This window comes from Necator americanus, chromosome V (genome assembly GCF_031761385.1).
Source record: "Necator americanus strain Aroian chromosome V, whole genome shotgun sequence".
NCBI lineage: Eukaryota > Metazoa > Nematoda > Chromadorea > Rhabditida > Ancylostomatidae > Necator > Necator americanus.
In genome coordinates, this window is record NC_087375.1 from 32760686 (window position 1) to 32784278 (window position 23593).

Below are 23593 nucleotides of genomic sequence, written 5' to 3' on the forward strand. Positions count from 1 at the left end.
GAATACCAATATCTTCTGGTCATATATACTTTTTCAAAAGATTTGTTCCTTTCTTTTAGCACCTTTCTTGACTTTATCTGCATAGGCTTCCTCTCACTGACTTCCGCATCATTTAACCGTAGAAATAGATGATGCGGAAGTCAGTGAGAGGGAGCTTATGCATTTGCATTCGAATTTGCTCTGGACCTCTCCCTGATTATATTTTGGTAGTTGTTCGTTCGAAGACCTCGAAAATTGATGGACCTCTGAGCCATTAGTATCCCCGACTGAATAGTTCAGAATCCCAACTTACCTTTGACGCCCCTGGCTTGGTAGATCAGGCTCAGGTCATTTTTAAACGTATAGTTGGGACACGATCCTCATAAAAACGACCCCACTCCTCTCATTCTCTAGTCGTTCATGTAATTATTTAGTTGTTAAAAACTTAAAAATAACTTCTCAGGATTTACGTGTGATTTACAGTTGTATTGCGATGAACACTGACTTTGCTTTTAAATGAAAACAGGACTACTGCGGATTTTGGTAAGTTGAAATACACGTTAACAACTTAGTGCCAAAAAACCTAGAAACGGTTGCTTTCGTAGATGGAAATTTACGCTGTAAAATAGTTGAATAGCCCCTCTCACAGACCTTCTGGCTTTTTTGAAGGTCAGTTGAGAAATTTGTGAATTTTGGCAGATTCTCCAAGTTTTGTTTTTGAAATAACTTCTCAGAGAACTAATAGAAATGTGAAAGTTGAAACAAGAACCTTTTAGGAAAAGTCACATTTATTACTCAAATTTGATGTTTGACTTTTCACAACACATTTGCTCACCCATTGTTCTTTGTTTGAAGTCACACACACACACACTTCGATGAGGAAGAGAAAATCCGGATTTTTTGCTTTTTTTATCGTGAAACTACAGTGCCGCGATTTCCAATGTCACCCCACTAATCACTTAAAATGATCCCTTTAACCACGTATTTCCGATGCATCTCGTGAGTTGGACAGTTTCTACCTGTATCGTTGAAACATCCGCCTTTTTCAAACTTTCTCGACAAATGGTATGACGTCTCCGAACTTCGATCAATTACGTAGAGCAGAACTTCCAATCCTCTCTCTTGCTAGTGTAAAGTAGAATTCTGCTATCATCGCTTTCCTAACATCCATCAAGCGCTGTGCTATACGCTATCAAACGTTTGATGCCACTGACTGCATTTTCTTCCTCCCTGCGGTGTGCCCAGACTTCCAAAGTATAGGTAAAAGCAAGAAGTACGATGGTGTTAAGGAAGTGAGTACGGAGATATGTGATCATAGTCCTCGATCATCACAACATCCTCGATGCTCTTATATGCTCCCTAATCTTCTCCTTTCCTTCTCTTGAGCTCGAGGGTCAGGTCTTTCATCAAGTTAATCTCCTGACTTAGATATACAGAGCCGGAGGTTCGTTAAGCCAGCAGGGTTATCCAATTCGACCAATTCGCTTCTGATGAACATGCTGCCTCCGGAATCACATTAGAATAGGAACCGTGAATGATTTTCTCCATTTCCCTTTTCGATGCAATGATCACTGAGGTTCCAGAGGGCAGTCATCTTCTTCTTAAGATTGGCGAAGTCTCAAAGGGCATAGCGAATGCCCTTTCCCTTCTCTACAACTTCAGCTAGCACTTCTACTCCTCTCTCTCTTTATGGTCTTCCTTTATCGCCTTCCCGTGTGGCTGTGCTAGATTGGCGTAAGTTTCTAGTTGCTTGCGGTGCGTGCTACTCCACTCCACTTCACGCTAGCGCATTAACTATATAGTTTTCGGAGTCAGGTGTCTCTAATGGCTTAAAACTCTCCTCCTTCCCCGTGCATTCGTGCAGGTGTCCTGCAGTGGGCTACTATCACGTTTAGCGTGGAGAACAGGGTTTCTGAAACTGCGAATAAACTCGGAAAGCCTCTCCACCTGCTCGTTCTATTGTAGGCCAAGAGTCCCGATGTGAGGTTCCTCCGTTCTTTTGAGGCCGACTTTAGTGTTGAAATAATCAACACCTGGTAGAAGTTACAATCTTCTACGTGGAACTTCTCTGATAAGTGACAAGGTAGTCAACGCTGATGTTATCTACATATTTCCATCTGTAAACATCCGACTCGGATCGCCAGTTTTCGAAAGAGAGGACATTTATTGCCATATTCGTGTTGATCAGGCCCCTCACTCCACCAACTCTTCCTGTCGCATGTTCCTAAGAACAATTTCAAGTACAGCGGCATCTATTCCACAACATTCTGGAAGAGGATGCATCCTCGCGTTGTGTACAAATGGAATTTATACAGTGAAACTTCAACTTAAAACCCCCTCCCTCGCATCTCCCAGTCACTTAGTTGCAGAAAAAGAGGGAGTCAGTTACCTGAATCCATTGTCTCGGAGAAGGAACAAGGTCACTTTTACTCCGCGGTTAGACCCTATCTGCCACCTGGGAACGTGCCACGCAACCTCGCCATTGACCCGCTGTGAGGGAGATCCACGAGAACTCATTGCCAAGGCCTCGTAGTAATCAGCAGAAGTCACCTCTCTTGTGATCGTTATTCTTAAATAAAATAATTACACAAAAATATGTCATGCTTAGATTTGATAGTTACTACAATGAGCTAACCTTTTAAAAGGATCGAGATTTTCAGGCACTTATGTACATTTCAGGCCATTTATTTTTCATTTCATTACCTTTATAATTTTTATCACGTCATTTATAATGCAACATGTTTATTCAATTATTCGATGATTTTCCTTCTCATATTTACAGCTGAATAACGGCTTTGCGTGGCCTGAGCCAGCTAAGCGACTCCGACGTTATCAAACATAAATTAGAGAGGAGAAGGAGGATCAACAAAAAAATTGCTGAGTCATTCATCCTCAAGATTCTTCATTCATATCGAACACTAGTTCCGTAACCAAGAGTACAAAGAATAGGTACCACTTTCTACCACTTTGTGGTTTGTGTCCTCTCACCTTAACTGAACTCTTTTCGCAACACAAGTTTCGAGACTTTCTCAATCATTTTTTCAGATAATTTACGGTTTTACTTGAAAGGCATACGATGAACATGTCCCTCACGACATTCTTCTTGCTCCCACCTCCCTCTAAAGACTCTACGTTGGAAAAATACCAACGTGCGCTTGATCCCGGTCTTAGTAGGTGGATAGATTGACTGATACTAAAAGTTCTATTTCAAGGAAACCAATGTCAGAAAAGTATTCTACACTTTTCGCATGAGAAGAACAATATGTTCGACATTTTTATACGCCACCAGAAGGACTTCTCCTAGTTCTATAGAAAATGGAGTGAGTGCGGAATTCTCTATTTGTTTTTTTTTTCTGACTCAGGCAAAATATGCTTTCTTTCTTCTTTTTTTGGACGCACAATTGGTGTAAATAAACAAGCGAGTAGCAAATGCGCTCATCTTAGCGGCACCTTTTCTTTTTCCGTATGACAGAATTTTTCGCCAAACAGCACTTGACATTCGAGTAAGTTATGAAACTAAGGTCAAAAAGTAACAGAATCAAAGAAGTTGTAGCATCAGTAAAACATGACAGAATTCGTGGCAGAAGAAGCTTGCTATATAGCTGATGATAGTTGCAAAGCGAACAATTAGAATGCAGAGCAAGTGCAAGCAATGTGAGTGATGATAGAAAAAAAACAATGTTTACAACAGCTATGACTCCTTTCAAACATACAGAAAAACCAAAACTTGCATGCTTTTTTCTGTTGAAGTTGCATACATGCGTAGAATGTAAAATGTAAATAATGTAAATAAATGTAATTTAATGTAAATGTAAATGTTATAAAAAATACACAATATAATACAACAAAACAAATACAATAAAAGCGGTGTGATTCTCAATGCTCTTAAGGAGCTAGCCCATCTAAAAAGCCATGCAATCGGTTAATAGTGAAGCAAAAACGGCGGCTTGTAGAAAAACAGTGATACGCTTTACAGAGATGGCTGCCGCGCTCATCATGTTCATTGCTATTCATTGGTTGCGGAGCTCAGTCGCTATGATTCGTATGTCTTTTTAGCTTCTTTCAGTAGAGCTCAGGCATAGCGTTCAAATTCCTTACGCTACGTGTTCCAAATTGGATTCTTATGGATTCTAAATTTCTCCCGAATGACCCCGTAAATGAAGTAATCATGAAATTTCAAAGACTTTGTTCATCTTACCATAAACAATTTCTTCGTTCAACGGGATCGTTGATATCTGTCGCGCAAAAGCACCTTTTTTATTTCAATGAGTCGTAGAGTTCTCAAAGAAAATATGTACGAGTTGAGGCGGCGCCACTTCTCTACCTCCTAACATCTATCAAATTTCTCAAATCTTGTAGATTTAATCATAATTCCTCCTCGAAGCGCTCATAATCGAAAGCTAGCAAGAGCAGACGTAAATTGTTCTCCACGGCAAACCACGGCACGACATGATGAGCACACCTGATACTCGAATATAAACATCTCTTCTTTCCAGAAGCTGTAAAACAACCGTTGCGAGGAGCTGGAATGCTTCGAATGATGATAACGACTTTAGTTTCGATAGAGATTTTCTGTAAATGTCAACAAACAGCAACAAAACATAAGCTGACTTCATTCCGACAAGACAACGTGAGAGAACCGGTCGTCGTTGGTAGATTACACAATGTGAAAACTGTCATAAGGAAACGACTTGTGTACGCCTCCAGAAATTGCGAATATGGATTGAACACTGCCAGCTAGTAGAGTTTGTACGATAATGGGTTGTTGATGATGATGCATCTATGCGATCCCATATGCAAGCTCTACTGGGAGCCCTATGACTGGATAGCATGTAATGAAAAATATATTGTCTAACAAAGAGGAACTCCGATTATGCTTAACATCATGACGTCGTGAGACTCAAGTCTCCTTTGGATGCTTGAAACGTCAATCCATTTGCAATTTTGACCACCAAATATCCTTTCTTTTCCTGGTTTCTTCGTTGACAATTGCTGCGGTGCCTGAGTGTTACTTGCATTCTTGCTAGAAATCCATAATGCCCGGTGTTTGTCGTGCTGACCGTTACCTTATCTTATCTTCTAGTATCTTCAAGACTACCCTAAAACCGTTACCATTGAGTTTTTCACGATGAGCTTTCCGAGCGCTAAGGTTGGATTTCCTCTCCGCCTACTGCCTAAATCCTCATTGATTCACTCAGTTCACGTCCTATTTTGCGAATATAAAGCGCATTGCATCTCAAACAATCGAATTTGCATATCGCTCCAGTTTCAGCGCAGTTTCCATTTAAGACACCGACGTTCACATTCACAGACAACGCTCACACAACCGCAGTGGGTATCAATGTCGATGCGGATGATCTCCACTACGAATCGGTGGAATTGAAGGAAGCTGGCGCCTGCCCCACATGGAGAATTATCTTTAATAAACTTCATCAATGCCAGCAGAGTAGACAGAAGGCGAATATATTGGCATTTTTAGGTGTCTTCAAAAGACGTTAGTGAAAGGGAGGACGTGAAGCTTAATAAAAAGAAAGTCAACAAACTACTTGTGAGGGAAAATATATTCTTCCAGCTCACAGAAGGAAGCACGTATCTTGCGCACGTCGCCATCGACCAAGCTCGATGATTTTGCTCTTGATCAATCTATAATCACGATTTATTAGAAGCGTACACAAGCTACGCGATCGCACCTGTTCAAGTGAACTCCAAAGAGAACCTAATGCCGCATTGATCTCTCGTCGTCACAATGAAAGTATTTCTCACAGAAAGAAAACAAAAACTGTGCCTACTGTGAGGGAGAAAGAGGGAGGCGACGGTAACCTTACGCATGTGAGTTCTTTCAGGCATGACCTCTGAAATACTCGGCAGTTCGTGAACAAAATCATCAAAGCCTGCAGCAAACATCGGAAAAGAAAGTCGAACACATATATAATAGAGGGCAAACACGACTCGTTAAGGACTTAGCAAAAACCAGGAAACCTCTGGAAAGACGCTTTTATCTCACTTTCTCAGTACAACTACAAAGAAATGGATGAGGTATCGAGAAGAAGAAGCCAGGAAATAGTCTTAAACTAAGGATTCGAGATGTACATCGGTTGACTCCTTATGTAAATAATAGTGAGGTCTTGCTTAGGTTACAAGTGGTCCCATTCATCAGGAAAACTCCGATAAAACTAAAGCGGTTTTGCACTGGATAAAAAGGACAGAGACGGGTACAGATTATTCGACTACTGCGGATGTTGAACTTAAGTCACGTCCTAATGTCAGACTTGACGAAATGATCACGGAAAAGGAATGAGAAGAATGACAAATAAAACGACTACATCAGTCTGGAAGCCAAATCACTCGAATTAAGGTGGATCAAGCGATGTCTCACAGCAGCAAAATGGACGCAGCAATCCACATCCTGCACCATCTTGGTAGACGCGTCCAAGTATTTTTCCTCGGCAGCTACATCCGAAGGTCTGCTCGTAAGGCTGCCTTTGATGTATGTTTCGTTGCAATACAGATCGTCGACCGGCCTTCTTCGGGCTAGATGATGCTCTACCCTCTCGAATCAAAGAAGCATGGGATCTTCCTCCAGTTCATCCATTCCAACGTCCACGAGTAGTGATGTTGGAGGATTCCAAACGTCAGACTGGAGTCCCAGTCTGGTTGATGCAATTCCTGGAAGGTCAGAAAATGCATCAATCATCAAATGCATCAAGGAAGTGTAAAGAAGGAGACAAGAAAAACGTTCTTCTCAGTCTGCAAGCCAAGCAATTCGAATTAAGGTCTATTCGTTTGATGTCTCAAAGCATAATAATGCACATCGCAATCCACATTTTAACAAGAAGCTAAAATTACACGGTTAAAGTACACGGGCACCACCCTGTTAGATGGTAAATAAGTAAATTGAGCAGCGCTAACGTGGGATTTTTCGAGTACAGTGTTGCGCAGAAAATGGCTTCCTATATTTTTTAGCAATAATTTTCAGCTCTGGTCATCTTGCTTACGATCTCTCCAGTGCTTGTTCATTCAATAAAGTGCTACGAAGGGAGTGATGGTCAGTTGTCAGTGGTGGAAAAAGAAGAAACAGATGATGTGAGATCCTCAACGGTTTTCAACAACGATTTTATTAGTTCCACTCTAGTTCCTTTAATGAATTTGAAATAAGGGATTTCTTAGAAATTTCGACACTTCAAGGAAAACTTTTGACCGGAGGTTGGCAGCAGGGCAACACCTGTGGTATTCCTTCGATTCCTTCCAATAAGTACGCAATCAGATCTAAGCAGGAACACCGACAAACGCACATTTATATAACAAATCAAATAAAATACGATGTCTAAAAAACACTACACAATCACTTTAGGTCCTTAAACACGCTAACAAACACTCTCTCGCTTAGCCTCATTACAGGGTGCGCTTGTCCAAGTGCCACACAGATGGTGTTTCGTAGGTGTCGATTATGGGTTGTCACCCGCATAAACCGTGTAATATTCCTGGTAGAGACCCCTATCAGTAAGGCTTACTCACTACGCCGGGCCACAAAACTGACTAGCTGCTCTGCGAATGTGCAGAAGCTGTTAGCCGCTGCGAGTCACGTCCTCGGGCTCTCTGTAGCCATTCGTCACTTGCGAGCCCGGTTACAACCCTGGGGGAAAATACCTTCAAGATTCCCGAATATACAGTGGAATGAGCATGCAGTTCAAAGGGGCCATTTCAATGCAATTGATGTGAAGGATGTCTATACGCTTTTCACGTTAACTGCAATCAAAATAATTTTTTTGGAAATGGTAGAAAGTCCCATAATTCGATGAAAGGAGCAGGAGGCAATTCTCAAACTTTTTTTTTTTGGTTTTTCCATATAAACAACCTTCTTCTTTGATGAAACGGAACAAACCTCAGTCACTGTCAAGAGTATTTAGAACATATTTATTTAAAGAAGATAAAATAGTAGAGAATTAAGACACGAAAGGGAGATCACTTGCGCTTTAAATGCGGTCCAAAACTGAGAGAATCTTCACAGATGGTAGGTGAAGACTTCATGTGTAGCGATACAAGAATTATACGGCCAGTTGCGTAACCATCCAACATCCCCATAATTTATTATCACAATCCTGACTAGAACGATCGCTAGTCAACCATCTAAAACTGTTCGTTTTCACTCATTAAGTATAAAGTAATATTTAGGATAGATATATGTGCACGTATCAGCCCAAACATCCCTGTACCTTTGACGAGCCTGATCAATATGGCATATACAGATACGATGAATGGGTTTGTTTTTGTACTCAGCAGAAAAATTGAACATTATTCAGTTTTACGGACTACTGCATTTTTAGTTCGCAGGCCATTGTTGGAAGTTAGAAGGAATTTTCTGTTTCTGTGCGGAGGACCTATGCAATACAAACTACCAGTTACTGCTGGTATGTGGTTTGTTTGAATGATTTCTAATACTAATGTTTCAGACAATTGAAAAAATAAAAGCTAGAGATGCATAAGACAGTACTGATGCAAACAGTGGTAGCAAAGAAAGTTTATTTGCACCCGTTGACTGGGTAACCCCATTAAGGCCTGCTTAAAGGCATCACCCCACGAATACTGAGGTGATGCAGATTTCAGGTGAAGTATTCGTATACGGGATGGGAGACTATGGAGAGGGGGGTGATTCCGTCCATTTCTTCTTAATTGCCGTAGAAAACGGTCCGAAAGATGCGGCGCCGCACAAGGCTGGCGCGCTCCAGTCGAACTCCCTGTGCAAAATAGTGCGCCAAAACGCCTGAAGCCGTGTCTTCCGGGCCGTTTTTTACGGCAATTAGGAAGAAATGGACGGAATCATCCCCTTCTCCGTAGTCTCCCATCCCGTATACGAATACTCCACCTGAAATCCGTACCACCTCAGATTTATGGGGTGATGTCTTTAAGGCAACCAAATCACGCGCGCTTTTATTGCGCACTATTGAAACGCTTTCTGAAGTTCATGCTTCCATGAAATTGTAAGACATACTGATAATGATTAGTGTATCTTACATAGTAGAATGAAAAATTCTACGATATCTCGCATTTAAAACACAAAATATAGAATATAAGCCAGTATCCCATTCGTTTTTAGATCATTCGTTCTTCTACAAAAATTACTGCGAAGCACGTATGTATTAAGACTACAAAATTTCTACCTCTTCGCATTTAGGAACACTGGGAAGCTACTCAAATTGTCAATGAACCGTTAAGAAAATGTGTGAGAGAACACATACAGAACAGTAACCGCTCAGATTTTTTGAAATGTTCCTGGTTACTTGTCCTCAAAGAATATTTTAGAAACGAATACACAAAACACTACAGAAGCTGGAAACACGGGGGGTACGAGTGCCTCCGGATCGGAATCCGAACCTCAGGTGTTAATGTTTAAATATTCTGAGAGCTATTTTTGGCCTGGAAAAAACTACGCATTACGAATTTGCTTTGCACACCGTTTCGCAACGCAACGAAGACATCTGGAAACGCTTCTTTTCTTTTTTCTTTTTCTTTTTTTTGGGGGGAGGGACGACCGCGAGCCACAAAATCCGTCCGCTGAACATTACAATCAAAACGGTTCCGACTGCTTTTGCTTTCTGCTAGTTTTGCCATCACCTGTCCCTATGCGTAGAAGTATATGCCAGTAGAAATAGGTGTTTTGGGTTGAAAAAAGAAGCGGTAGTGCTCTAATGTTATTTACAAGTAGAGATATGATAGTCGGACAAATTTCTATGTTACGCTTGATTATCTTGCGACACTTGGGATCTTTCCAAAACTCTTGCTAGAATTCTTTTTCTAAAAATAAAATTTCAAGCTGCAATTCTAGTCAAGATTCTCATTCTTTTTTGAGGGTTCTTCAACTGCTACTGGAGATCAGAGTACCGGCAGCAGTGCTACGAGTCGTACAGGTTTGCTTTAAATCTTTTGTTTGTCTTTTGTTTGTGTTAGACTCTGTTTTGAGATGAATCAGCGTTTCTCCCATTCAACCTTGTTAACAAAAAAAGAACCTCGGCTAGCATTCATCTCCTTTCATGACTTACTTTGACTTGACATAATCGGCGGGCTGAAGTCGTCGCCTGACGCGATTACTCGCATCTTCGTCGATTTGTGTCGTCCATGAACATAGCTCTTCCCAACTTTCTCGATCTTATGCGAATCAATCCACTCATCACTATTCCATATTCTGCGAAACCTTACATCTCGTCTGGACTGCCTATCCACGCAAAGTGACCTCGGGTCTTCTTTCACCATTTCAGTCCAGAACTTTCGTTTTCGGCCAGGTGGCTTCTTCCAGCTCGGTCCCGGCAAACTCCTCGGAACTCGTTGAACAAGGCGATCTGACGGTCTTCTTAATATATGACCAAAGAAGTGAGGACGATTTTCTTTTACCACTTCCGATGGCGTTGATATCTTCCACGTGTCATCCGCCGGTACACCACATCGACTTCCGCGTAAAGCTCTTCTTTGTGGCATACGCTAGGCCTGGTAGCCAAACAGCCGTCTAAGCAGCTTTCGTTCCGTGCAGTCTAGCCTCTCCATCACCGTTGATATTGCTGCCCAAGTCTCCGATCCGTACATCATGATGGGGCGGATTGCGGATAGGTAGGCTCGCAGCTTGACTTCGTTGGTGATGGGGTTGACCACGGCATTTCGTTAAGGAGTTAAATGCAGAAGTGACCTTAGCGCATCTTTGATGAACATCTCTCTTGTAGCTGCCGTTGTTCTTCAGGTCTGGTCAGTCGCAGATCGGCCAGGACGAAAGCCAGCTTGCTCGTCGCGCGTTGTTTATTCTCGATGCTTAATAATTCGGTCCAGGATAATCCGCTCCAAAACGTTGTACACAACACGCAACAAGGAGATTCCTCGATAATTCCATGGACCCGCGACGGATAACTTTTTGTGGAGTTTTTTTTTGGAATTATGATAGCTTGTCTCCACGAATCGGGTATCCTTTCGTCTATCCATATTGAACGATGATCATTGTCATTTCACGAATCCCAGACGAAGGAAAATAGTTCAGCATTTCTGCTGCTACTCCCATCGTTTCCACCAGATTTTCCATTTTTCTTCTTTTGGATACAGACCAGAACCTCCGACTCGGTCGGTGGCTCTTCGTTAACCGCATATTTTAGCTTATGAACGTGCTCGAGTTCATGGGCTGATGGCGATTGCCTGTTCAGCAAGGTCTCGAAGTGATCCCTCCAAATTGGAAGGGTTGCTTCACCGACACTCACTCCTCTGGCACTGTTGAGGACTGGAGAGCATCTTTTCATCTTGCCGCTATACTGCATTGATAAAGCGTAGGCTTTCCGCGGGTTCTTGTCCTCCCACGAGTTCTCGAACTCATCCGCTCTCGACGTCCACTCGTTATCCCGGCCTTGTTGCAGCTGACGATACAACTTTCTTCAAAGACGCTTTTTCCGGTTGAAATCATCAGTGATGCGGGCGACACATACAAAATTGTACGTGGATCTTGTTTTCGCAGATGCAAAGGCAAACTACTTCCGCAGCATTTGAACCGGTAGGGTTTTCTTTGCAGCGTCCTGGATGCACTTTGTAAAGGAATCCGCATCGCAAAGCATCCTCCTGGTCCGTCCTCCAACATGAATAGACACACGTTGGCGGAAATTCGTTCTGCGTTTTTCGTCCTTCAGACATGCCATGTCAATTTTTTCTTGAGTAGGTACTCCTCTGTTCCTCTTGTGGAACCGTGTCTTAAGGCTGAGAAGAAATGGACGGTGGTCAGAGTCGAAAGCAATATCCCAAACAGCTCTGGATTTCCGGATATCCGACCGAAGGATGTTTCTCGTCAGAACGTAGTCGAGTCGAAGTTTGAGTTTTACCGTGTTGTCCGATGTGCGACGGTGGTCAGAGTCGAAAGCAATGTCCCAATGTTCAAATCCAGAGCTATTTGGGACATTGCTTTCGACTCTGACCACCGTCGCACATTGGACAACATGGTGAAACTCAAACTTTGACTCGACTTCGTTCTGACGAGAAAAATCCTTGGGATTGGAGTGCCATTTTCCTAGCATATCGGGTTGTTGTTCGAGTCCCATCTTCACATTTGCGTCAATTCCGACAATGACCATCTTCTGGCTGGGTATTTTAAACATCAACACATTGATTTCATCGTAGAAAGCGTCCTTAATGTTGTCCACAATGGTTTCCGTAGGCGCGTGGGCGCTTACCATCCAGAGTTTACGTCCTCTGCGATCCCGCAGTTGTACAAAGGCGCATCTAGACGACGTTGAGCCAAATTCCTCCACCAGGTTGTTGTGATCTTTCCTCACACCTATCGCACAACCACCTACTTTCTTCTCATCAGCATCGCCGCAGTATATGGTGTAATTTTCGATGCTGATAACGGACCGATCTCTCATGAGTGTTTCCTGCAATGCAGCAAATGGTACAGAGAGATATTGCAGAAGCCTTTATAGGGCGGTCTGTTAGAGTTCACTCGACAGTGTTCGCCAGTTCAGCGTGACGAAACGAATGGTTGTCGTCAAAGATCCAATGCTCCCTTCAGGCAGTTGCTGGACGACAGCACCTTTTTGCAATGCATGGGAATCTTGCGCCATATAACAGTGCTGGTTATGTAGATCGTACGTTTCCTATGTGTACACTCAAACGCCTAATTGCGTTAAGTTACAGCAAGGACACCATGAGCAAGTAGCACTCAGGCTCGTGCAAGCGGCCCCAATTTTTAGTTCCCATTTCTTTGATATCAAAACATAAACCGTTCTGTCAAATTTTTTTCTCATCTGAGTGACACAACGAAACCTTAAATTCTTCCCTTTTGACTGGTCACAGGAAAACAATAAGACAGGATTGAGATCCATGACGGCAGAAATTGGAAACAGTGAGAATATTGGTGCGCCTACACTGCGCAATAATCGCAAGCGACTTTGTCAAAAGGCTAACGAGACGTAGCGAACCGTTTTTTTTTTACCGTGACAGTCGCATGCCCTTTAATGTACCCTTTCGCACGTCTATAGACCAATAGGAACTGGCAAGCATCCGGAAATCTGTACGCAATCACCTATAGATTGCCAGATGTTTCCCAGTTCCTTTTCTAGAAAAGTTGGTTAAATGCATGTAGATAGCTACTCAAATTGTGGTTAGCAGTTTACGTGATCTGATGTGGCGCTCTCATTTTTACCAGCGTGATGATGACCCTCATGCCATTTCGCATTTGCACATAATTTTGTGTTAACTGCCCAGTAGAAAGACGAGAGGACCTTGTTTAATATTTTGAATATTTTTTCAAATTCTGGCGGAATCAGGGAATATAGATGTAAAATCAATTTTGAATTCCCTCTAAATGTATAATACTGAGATTCTTTTAGCAAAATGAAAGCAAAAGAACATTTATAAAATCTCCCATTAACCTATGTAAAAAGGTGCGAAAGAAGCTTCGCTTGAGAAAAAAAAAACACAATTCCAAGGCAAGGCTTTTTGCTGAAAGCAAGCAAAGTGAGTGTCAGAGAAGTCTGAAGTTATTAACGAAGGAAGGAGAAAGATGATGGTCGTTTCTCCGATTAATAAGAAGCGCCGACTGGCGCAGATTCGAACACGCAGATCACAAATCCATTTTCTGCATCTACTATCAATAGATACACCTTTAGAAAAGTTTTCTTCTGCAGTACCTCTGATTCATGTACAGTCTGAATGTCCAACCTGTGGTCACATTTTCCGCAGGGGTAGCTACGTTGGTTTTCAGTGACAACGAAAAGTAGGTTTGCATACGTACCATATGGTCGCTGCTCTCGTATCAGGAATCACATCATTCCGGTGATTTAAAAATCGCAATACTATTTAAGTACTTTTATACACATTTATGTGTAGCAATGAGACAGATGAAAGAAATTGTTCTGGAATTCATCACGAACAATGCGTCTCTGATGTAAGGGAAAGATTAACAATTGTTGAACGTTGTATCTACTTTGACTGCTTGTTGAGATTCGCGTTTTCACAACCAACGTCATTGTCCGCTATTCGTTATAAACGTTCTACATATTGTAAATTTACAGATTCTCAAATCTCATATTCACGGATAATAACAGTTGCGTAGGTGTTTCAATAACCAATCTATTTTTGGTACTTTCTGTTCTTCAGCAGGAAGCGGAAGTACTGACGATCCGGCAAACAAAAATTCGGACGGCGACTCTCACGGAAAAAAGAAGGACAAAGACGACTACGACTGGTGACGATTATCATGAGAACGTTAAAAGTGATTCGAGCTGAAAGAGTCCATTTCAGGACTCTTTTCATAATTCTGGCGATAATTGCGGCAATACTGATTTTCATAGTCATCCCAATATTACTCATAATGGTTATTGCGAAGTATTCGAAAGCGAAGAATGCATCAGGAAAGTCAGCATCGAGTGGGAAGAAAAATCCTAGCAGAAGTAGAGCAACCAAAAGCAAATCAAGCAAAAGTAAGAGCGGAAAGAGTACCAAGAGCAAATAAGAGAAGAAGCAATGTAAACCATTTATATAAAGAGTAGATGGTCACTGATCTATCCATTACTGATTGCATCTGATTGATGAGAAGCCTATGAGATGAAAGTTGTGAAAATGAGTTGACTGCTCTTAGCTCACAACAGCTCTAGTCCCATTTCACAAGACACTAAATAATAATAAATCGAATCAAAGAAAAAGAGCAGCGCTAAATATTTACGAGGATGTGCGCATTTCCACATCAAAGTTTCAAATTACAGTAAATGTTAGTTTGAGATAGGTAAATTCTAAAAAAGTAGAGGACAAAATGACACCATATCACAATAACGACTAAAAAATCGAGATGAAAATCTCAGAACGATTCCAGAACTCAGAATGTGGGTTGATGTCGTTTTAGAAACACATGAAAGCTCCAGATTATGGAATTATTGTGCTCAAAAGTAAAGTCATTAAGTTGACAGGATCAGAGGAATATATTGACGAGAAAGTTTTCCGTACCTCAAACTCAGTTGGATGTTTATGGCTCAGATATCTAAATCTAAATGAAAAAAAACCTATTAAATCATAAATAAAATAAAAGTAAAATAAAGTATAAAATAAAATAAAATAAATAACAACAAATAAAAAATCTAATAAATAATCTAACCTAAACATCCAATATTAAAGAAGCCTTTTCGCCGGCATTCGGAGAATAAGAATAGACTTGAATAAACCTGGCGCTGATTCTGCGTTTTTTTTTTCACCCGTAAGAAATAAAATTTGTAAAGACAACATCAAGGTCCCATCGGCAACGTATCTCACAAGTTTCCTCGAGGAATAAGCTAACTCATGACTCGCAACTCCTAACGCCAGACCACTCACTGTTCAGTCTCACTTTGCTCCCGTATCAAACCACATGATTGAACGACAGCGGTGGAACACCTTTACAGCAGCCGTTCTTTTTTTGTACGAATGAACTTTCGTCTGGAAACAGCGATTGGGATCCTAGAAAGTTGATTAGTTGAGTTGAAGGAAGTGAACTTGAAAGAAATCGTAGCGCATATCAATGAAGACACTATAGTAGGGTCAGAACGACATGATGAACTGTGCAACAGCAAAAGCGGCTGCGCTTGAAGCAATGGAGCGGAGAGTAGCGATTGAGGATCGAGAGGGGACCCTTGCTAGCGTCATTATTCGCTCCAGTGCGCAACGGTTCCACTACAATTCCAACCGCGTTCTCAACCGCGTCGCTTCAAGCGCAGCCGCTTATCCAACTGCACGGTGCTTCGTATCATTTTGACCCTACTCTACTGTGCTTAGGCAGGTGGTTTGGAGCGAATTAGTTACAAGCTTGATATATGCGCAGCCGCCGTTGTAACCGTGCAAAATGTTTGATTTATGGATGAGACTGTGTGTGAGAATTGTGTTCGTCGAGTTTTTTGGGGTGTGCCAACGCCTTTGACTTCAATTAAAGGCATCACCCCACGATACTGAGGTGGTGCAGATTTTAGGTGGAGTACTCTTATAAGGGATAGTAGATTATGGAGAGGAGGTCCATAATCTACTATTCCTTATACTTACGTTCATTTCTTCCTAATTGCCGTAAAAAAACGGCTCGGAAGATGCGGCGCCGCGCAGGGCTGGCGCGCTCCAATCGAACTTTCTGTAGAAAATAGTGCGCCAGAACGCCTGAAGCACTAATTTGTCGACTTCAGAAGGATGAAAGGCTTAGTTGGTCATACGTGGTCCAAGCCCAGTGCCTGTGCAATCGCAACAGACTTCGACTATAATCATCTTCCTCCTCTCTTCCTGTGATACTCAAAGCTGCAAGGTTGAGTGTTTATAGTTCAACATCCAAGGTACATTACCTATAGGTATGCTGATTCTTCACATTACACCAAGTAAGGATTGGTCAAAGGAAAATGAAAAGAAGGACGTCATCGTTCCTTTCAGAAGGCAACCAACATTTTAACAAACGACTTAGAGGGGATTAGGAACATTTACGTAGATATAGATAGAGTTCCCATTTCTTAGTTGTAGAATCTTTATCCAAAAATGGTTGCAGAGCGAAGGAGTGCAAAGCTTTGGAATGAAGAGAAAAACAATGTTAACAACAACTATAATGAACTTATTTTGAAGCAAGAGCAAGAACTGATCATTTACGCCTTTCTTTACGGTAAAGTTGCGTGTATACCTGGATTGTAGCGTACAGCGAAGTGAACATTCCAAAAATTTTGAAGGTCGAGCTGAACTGGCAAATAGGTATACAGTATAGCATACCTGATGAAGGTAACTAAGGCGAATTGATTCTTAAAGGCATCACTCCACGAATCTGAGGTGGTACGGATATCAGGTGGAATATTCGTACACGGGGGTCGTAGATGATAAACAGGAGGGCGATTCCGTCCATGTCTTCTAATTGTCGAAAAAAAATGGCCCGGAAGATATGGCTTCGGGGCGATTTGGCGCACTATTTTCTACAAGGAGTCCAACTGGGGCGCGCTAGCCTTGTGCACGTGCCGTCTCTTCCGGGCCGTTTTTTTATGGTAATTAGGAAGAAATGGACGAAATCACCCTTCTCCCAATAATCTACGATCCCGAATACGAATACTCCACCTAAAATCCGTACCACCTCAGATTCGTGGAGTGATGCCTTTAATGCATAGGAACTAGTCCATCTGAGAAACCGTACCACAGGGGCAAATTATCAGTGATGCAAAGAGGACGTTCTGCTCGAAAACATTGATAAACTTCACTGAGAAAGGTTTTCATGGCTGTCAGGTTCATTGCTATTCAATACCTTCGAAGCTCGGCCGTTATGTTCCGTATGTTTTATTTTAGCTTGTGGAGTGAATCTCAGCGAAAAAGTTGCAGGACCGTGCTTTGAGTAATAGAAAAGACAAACTTTTGTTAAATTTATTTTACTCCTAGAATGTTCGAGCAAGGATGAATTCATATTTTATGATAATCTCTACAATCAACACACTACGCAGCAAAAATGAGGCCGACTATAAATTGTTCGTAGCCGCTAACGACGGCAGGGTACAACGAGTACACCTGAACACGCCAAGTATCATATCGCTTTGAAAACTAAACATCATAAATAAACCGTTGTACCTCGAGGACGTTGGCGATAACGATTCCATTTTTGACGGGGATTTGTTGCGAGGGGCGACAACTCGGGTACCAAAACATTTTAAAAAAACAACAAAAAAAATTGGTGCCAGACTTGTCTGGGAGGATAAAAAAACATTGACTTGACAAATCGGCTAGCCACCGCCAGTCATTGTATGGGCCAGTTATATATTCGTGTACCTCAAACGTTTCTGAATTGAAGTGAACGTGGGGGCGCATCCCAAGCAGATTAATTAACGCCCGACACTTTCAGACACAGTCTGTGAATGTAGAATTCATGCAAATTCCACTCACAGTTCAGTCAAAACGTCGAAACATTTACGATGGCGGCGTTTCCTAGAATGTATCCACATTAAAGTTACTATCCTTGTTATTCAAATATTTTACCCGTTAATTACTTTCACATCTCCGCAATCCTGCCATTGGCATATCCCGCGGATACATCTCATATTTGAAATCAGCAGCTTATTTACTTTCGAATGGTATTTTCAAAATTTAATTTTGCCCACTTCCAAGAATCCCGACGGTTTGCGACGGATTTTGGGACACAAGTTAGTAGCGGTGTTGTAGATACGTAACGTCTCGAGAAATTCACGGTGAAATGTACGGGAAAATTTTTACTGGGGACTGCTAGTTTAGATATTAGTAAGTAAAATGAGGACAAATGATCAGCAAAACGAAATCCGTGTCACCCAGTGGTACAAGTAGTAAAGAAAGAAGGCTCCTTGCGCCGAGTACCCTCACCAATCGCTGAAGACAAAATTGCGCGTAGCAAAGCTTTCTGTCTTTTTAAAAATACTATTTTTTAGCTCTAGTCACCTTGCTAGCAATCGTACCATTGGTTGTGCATACATTGAAATGCTATGAAGGGATTGATGGAGAACAGTTGAGTGAGGTGGAAAAAGAAGAAACTGCTGACGTAAGAACCTCAAAATTTTGAAACACCAATTTTATAGCGATCACGATGGGTTGAGTAGGAGTGAAATGAGCCATTTTTAAACTCCACTTTTAGAATCAACATCATAGGTGCGATAGGGAGAAGCCAGACCCTCCTCAGATGAAGTGGGTTTAGCTCATGGAGTGCAGCTCAAGTGAAGGAGGTTCTTTCGAAAACCGTCCAAAAGTGAAGGGGATAATTTCGCCAACTCTCTAAAAGTGAAGGAGGTTCCTTCCCCAACCGTCCAAAGGTGAACGGGGTCAGAGCACCGGCTCCCACTATCGCATCAATGATCAACATGATGAATTTTATTCATCACAAAGCATAAAATACAGTCTAGGATACACCAGGAGCTTCAAACACGATAATGAAAAATTTGAGAAGAAAAGATTTGGCCAAGATGGAAAAGATTGTGTTTTGCTTTATTTATCCTCAATATCCTCAATAAGTACGAAATCAGATCAGAGCAAGATAAGCAATTAAAGGCATCACCCCACGAATCTGACGTGACATGGATTACCGATGGTATGAAACACTGTACGGGATCGTAGATTGCAGAAACGGGTGGGATCCCGCTCATTTCCTCCTAGTCGCCGTAAAAACGGCTCGGAAGATGCGGCATCGAGCGTTCCGGGGCGCTATTTTCTACGGCGAGTTCTATTGGAGCGCGCCTGCCCTCTGCACGCGCCGCATCTTCCGGGCCGTTTTTTTATGGTAATTAGGAAGAAATGGACGGGATCACCTTCTTCCCCACAATCTACGACCCCGTATAGGCAAAGGCACGTGAAACCCGTAGCACTCCAGATTCGTGGGGTGATGCTTTTAATGCTTATCCTAACGAAACGATGAAACATGATTTCCAAATATAAGTGGACATTTATGTTGAATCCTTAGAGGGCATTCACAAACCATCTTTCTCTCAACCTCACTAACTTATACGTTAGGCTAAAATAGTCACCACTTCCGAGAAAATCCCTTAGGACTTTAACGAACACTTTACATAGACAGATTAAGATGTGATTCTAGGAAATTATTTCCATCAAAGGAGGTGAATATAGTGTAGCGGTTAGAGGTTCCGCTTCCTGCACAATCGATCGGAGGTTCGAATCCGCCCTAGCGCTCACCAAGCCTTTCATCTGTCCGGGCTCGATAAAATTGGTACCAAACTCGTCTGGGAGGATAAAAACACTGACATGACACATCGGCTGGCCCCCGGAAGTCGTTGTACGGGCCAGTTACACGTTCGTAAACCTCAAACGATTCTGAATTGAAGTGAACGTGGGGGCGCATCCCAAGCGGATTGATTAACGCCAGACGCTTTATTCTTTATCTTTATCTTATCTCTCCATCAAAGAAAAGAATGAAAAAATGTTCATTCGTCATACGCCTAATATTATCCAGAAGAGGTGGACTAGGAATAGATGGAGAAAAGAATACATCCTGTTCTTCTGGAAAGAGTTTAAAACGTGTAGAAATGGCAGAGAGGCTAACTAGCATGCGAAAAGGCATAGTCAGAATGACGACCGTTGACGCAGAGAGGTATTGGGGGATTTCAGCGCAAGCGTGATGACAGAAGAATTGTTCTGTAACAATCTATTTACTAGCAACACCCTAAATAAAGTGATCGGAAGCAAAACAACCAAAACCTGTTCTCCAGTCATTTCATATAAAGTAATATTTAGGAAAAATATATGTGCATGTATGAGCCGAGAAATCCTTGTTACTTTGATGTACCGGATGAATATAACATCTACAATTACGATCCTTGGGTTTGTTTTTGCAATGGGAAAAAATTGAACTCAATTTAATTTCGTTGACTATTGCATTTTTAGTATGCAGAGCATTGCTGGACGTTAGAGCGAGCTGTTTGTTTCTGTACGGAGGACCTATGCAATACAAACTACGATAAACTGCTGGTATGTGGTTCGAATGAAAGATTTCTGATATCTTCGCGCTACAGTATCCAATAATTGAATAAATGGGGGGGCAGAAAATACATACGGTAGTACTGATACAATCAAAGGTGACAAAAGAAAGTTAGTTTGAAACGTAGCAGTTGGAATCGATGGAGGACTTCTGCTATCATCACCTTCTGTTGTTGCAGTTCACGATGGTCCCACCTCGACCACAACCGCTAGCACCAACGCTTCGAGCGCAACCGCTTACGCATCCGCATTGAGCTCCTCGTCGCCTTCTCGCGACTACAGCTCCGCTCAAAGCCCTACTACTCTTCTGGAACTCAGATAGCGTGCGATTTTATCATGATCGTTTTATATGAAAAAAATATGCTAATGCAACCATGACTTATCCACGATTTTTTAAGAGCACTTGAACCGTACGTCCTCATAGAAGAATTTCTGCAAAATATGCGCGAATTATCCCCGTACCATGTCTTCTTACTTGTATTTAGGAATACTGGGAAGCTACTCCCAACGAGAATACAACGCTGCTACATTGTGTGAGAAAACACTTACGGAATAGTTAGTATTTATCACTGATTTATTTCTGATTATTTATCCTCTAAAAACTTCTAGAAATATTACTCACTAAACCCAATGAATCCACTGAACCTAATGGGAATGGTGGATCTACTACTGGATCACCCGGATCTGCTACTGGATCACCCGGATCTGGCACGTCTCCAGGAAGTGGATCTTCAGAAAGTGGATCTTCAGAAAATGGTAGTGGATCTTCGAAACCTGCACCTGAGGTGTCGATTTTTTTTTGAATATTCTCAGAGCTATTCTCCTAAGAAAAAGGAGAAAAAGTCCAAAAGTACTTATGGTAGTCTCTCTAAAACAGTGTATCGTACGTGGTGTAGAAAGGAATTTCGGAAACGTTTTCTTTTTTTCTAGGAAAAACATTAGCCACACTTTAAGATTCGTAAGCACTATATTCAAAACGACTATGACACCTGTTGGTTTCTGCTACTTTTCCCATTAAGAATCTCTGGGAATAGAAGTATTTACGAGAAGAGCTACTGTTTTGGGTTGAAAAAAGAATCACTAGTATTCCACTGTTATTTACCTGGAAAGAAAGGAGAATCAGATAAATTTCTTCGATGCACTTTGTCACTTTCTTGGGAGACTTAGGATCTTTCTAGAGCTGCTTATGAATTCTTTAAATTAAACTAAAACTTCTAAATTAATGTTTTTATTGAACTTACCCTTATTTTTAAGGGCGTGGAGAGCTCCTCATCGGATTCTGGAACTCAGCGTACAGGAACAGGCGTCTCTACGACAGGTTTGCTTTGAACAGAAATGTTTCTATTAAGATAGATCGGCGCTTCTTCCATTTGAACTTTTTTTCCAGCAAGGAACAAAAACATTACGTAGCGGTCCACTTCTTTTGTATTGAGCAGTTGGGCTTAAACAGCGTTGCGCCTTTCAAAAAGTCCTTTTCGCAAGTGACACATCAAAATTTATTCATTTTCACGTTAACTGCTATTGGAGACGGCGGGTGTAGCGGAGTCGGTTACAGATTCCGCTGCCTGCATGATCGATCGAAGGTTCGTACTTAGCTGCAATCCAAGAAATCCTGGAACGTCTATTTTCTGCCTCATTTTAAAGGCATCAACCCACGAATCTGAGGTGGTACGAATTTCAGGTGGAGTATTCGCATACGGGATCGTAGATTATGGAGACGAGGGTGATTCCATCCATTTCTTCCTAGTTGCCGTAAAAAGCGGCCCGGAAGATACGGCTTCGAGCGTTCCAGCGCGCTATTTTCCACAACGAGTTCGATTGGAGCGCGCCAGCTTTGTTCGCATCTTCTGGGCTGTTTTTTTTGCGGCAAATACGAAGAAATGGACGGAATAACCTCCCTCTCCATGATATACTATCCCGTACACGAATACTTCACCTGAAATCCGTACCACCTCAGATTCGTGGGGTGATGCCTTTAACGAGTCTTTTTGCGACAAATTATCGAAAGTAGGGTGCGTAATGTTTATAGCTCTGGTTCCCATGAGTCTGTACAGCCGAACATTTTTTTAAGGTTTTCCTTTGCAGTAATTCTAATGCACCTACAGTCTGAATGTCCTTCTTGTAGTCGCAGAAGCATTAAGGACAACAGTAATTGGTAGATAAAGTCACTTAATGAGTTTAATCTTTCCGATAAGAGAAAATTATTGGTTTTCAGTGAGAAAGAAAAGTAGATTCGTATACGAATCATAAGGTCCCTGATCTTGAATCAGGAATCACATCATTTCGTTGATTTAAAAATCACGGGACTTTCTACTCACCTTTGTACATATTTCTATGTAGCAATGAGATAGAGGAAGAGAATAATACTGGAATTTTTACTTGATTTCCTTGAGCTGTAGCCAAGATTGGTATTGATCGTCTTTATTTTAAACAACGGCTAACGTTTCGGCGTTATCGCCTTTGTCAGAGCCTGGAAATTTCAAAGCCATTAGTGATTTATCCCCTCAAGCGCCTCATCACCCTACAGAAAGCATCCAAACGGTCGAACATGGGTAATACTGGAATTTTTCACGGACAATGCGTCTGTAATGTGGTGGAAAGCGTAGCAACCGTTAAAGGCGACATCAACTTCAACTGCTTGTTGAGATTTGCGTTTTTACAATCAACTCCGTTGTTTTTTGTCCAACATGAACATCCTACATATTGTAAATATTCAGATTTCTAGATCTCTTAGTCACAGATAATAACAATAGCGTAGGCGTTTGAATTACCTACCTATCTGCGCTACTTTCTGTTCTTCAGGGACAAACGAAGATGGTGGTGGTTCGAAAGCTACTTCGACGGACACTTCGACGGAAAAAAGAAAAAATACTGGTGATCGATCAATCAAAGGCTCGGAAAACGAAAATCACTTCAATGGGAAGAAGGGAGACGACGATTACGATTGGTGACGATCATCGGCGAAACTTTAACTCAACGAGATTGAGCTAAATGAGTCCTTTTCAGGACTCTTTTCATAATTCTGGCGATAATTGCAGCAATACTGATTTTTATAGTCATCCCAATATTACTCCTAATGATTATTAGGAAGAATTCAAAGGCAAAGAAATCATCGAGAAAATCAGCATCGAGCAAAAGATTTAGCGAAGAGAGTGATAAAAGCAAATAAAAGAAGCAT

At 41.7% G+C, this 23593-nt stretch overlaps 1 protein-coding gene across 3 annotated transcripts; it reads left to right on the top strand.

Annotated features, from left to right (window-relative positions):
- Positions 1-3957: 3957 nt before the first annotated feature.
- RB195_015917 (uncharacterized protein) lies at positions 3958-23584 on the top strand (the record flags this gene model as incomplete). 3 transcript variants are annotated; one of them, XM_064206854.1, is made up of 20 exons in its annotated part: positions 3958-4021; positions 4476-4609; positions 5269-5458; positions 6488-6652; positions 6956-7062; positions 8152-8238; positions 8304-8387; positions 9152-9221; positions 9280-9356; positions 9827-9884; positions 14095-14182; positions 14239-14417; positions 18363-18472; positions 20173-20259; positions 20323-20406; positions 20901-20970; positions 21025-21200; positions 21670-21733; positions 23218-23362; positions 23422-23584. In XM_064206854.1, 20 exons carry the CDS (start codon positions 3958-3960, stop codon positions 23582-23584), a joined length of 2202 nt encoding a protein of 733 aa, XP_064062735.1. The 3 variants fall into 3 exon arrangements, with proteins under 3 accessions (XP_064062735.1, XP_064062736.1, XP_013292604.2); XM_064206855.1 differs by lacking the exons at positions 4476-4609; positions 5269-5458; positions 6488-6652; ... (6 more) ...; positions 23218-23362; positions 23422-23584 and having other exon boundaries at positions 14239-14449; XM_013437150.2 differs by lacking the exons at positions 3958-4021; positions 4476-4609; positions 5269-5458; ... (7 more) ...; positions 14095-14182; positions 14239-14417 and adding an exon at positions 17189-17243.
- Between the last annotated feature and the right edge of the window lie 9 nt (positions 23585-23593).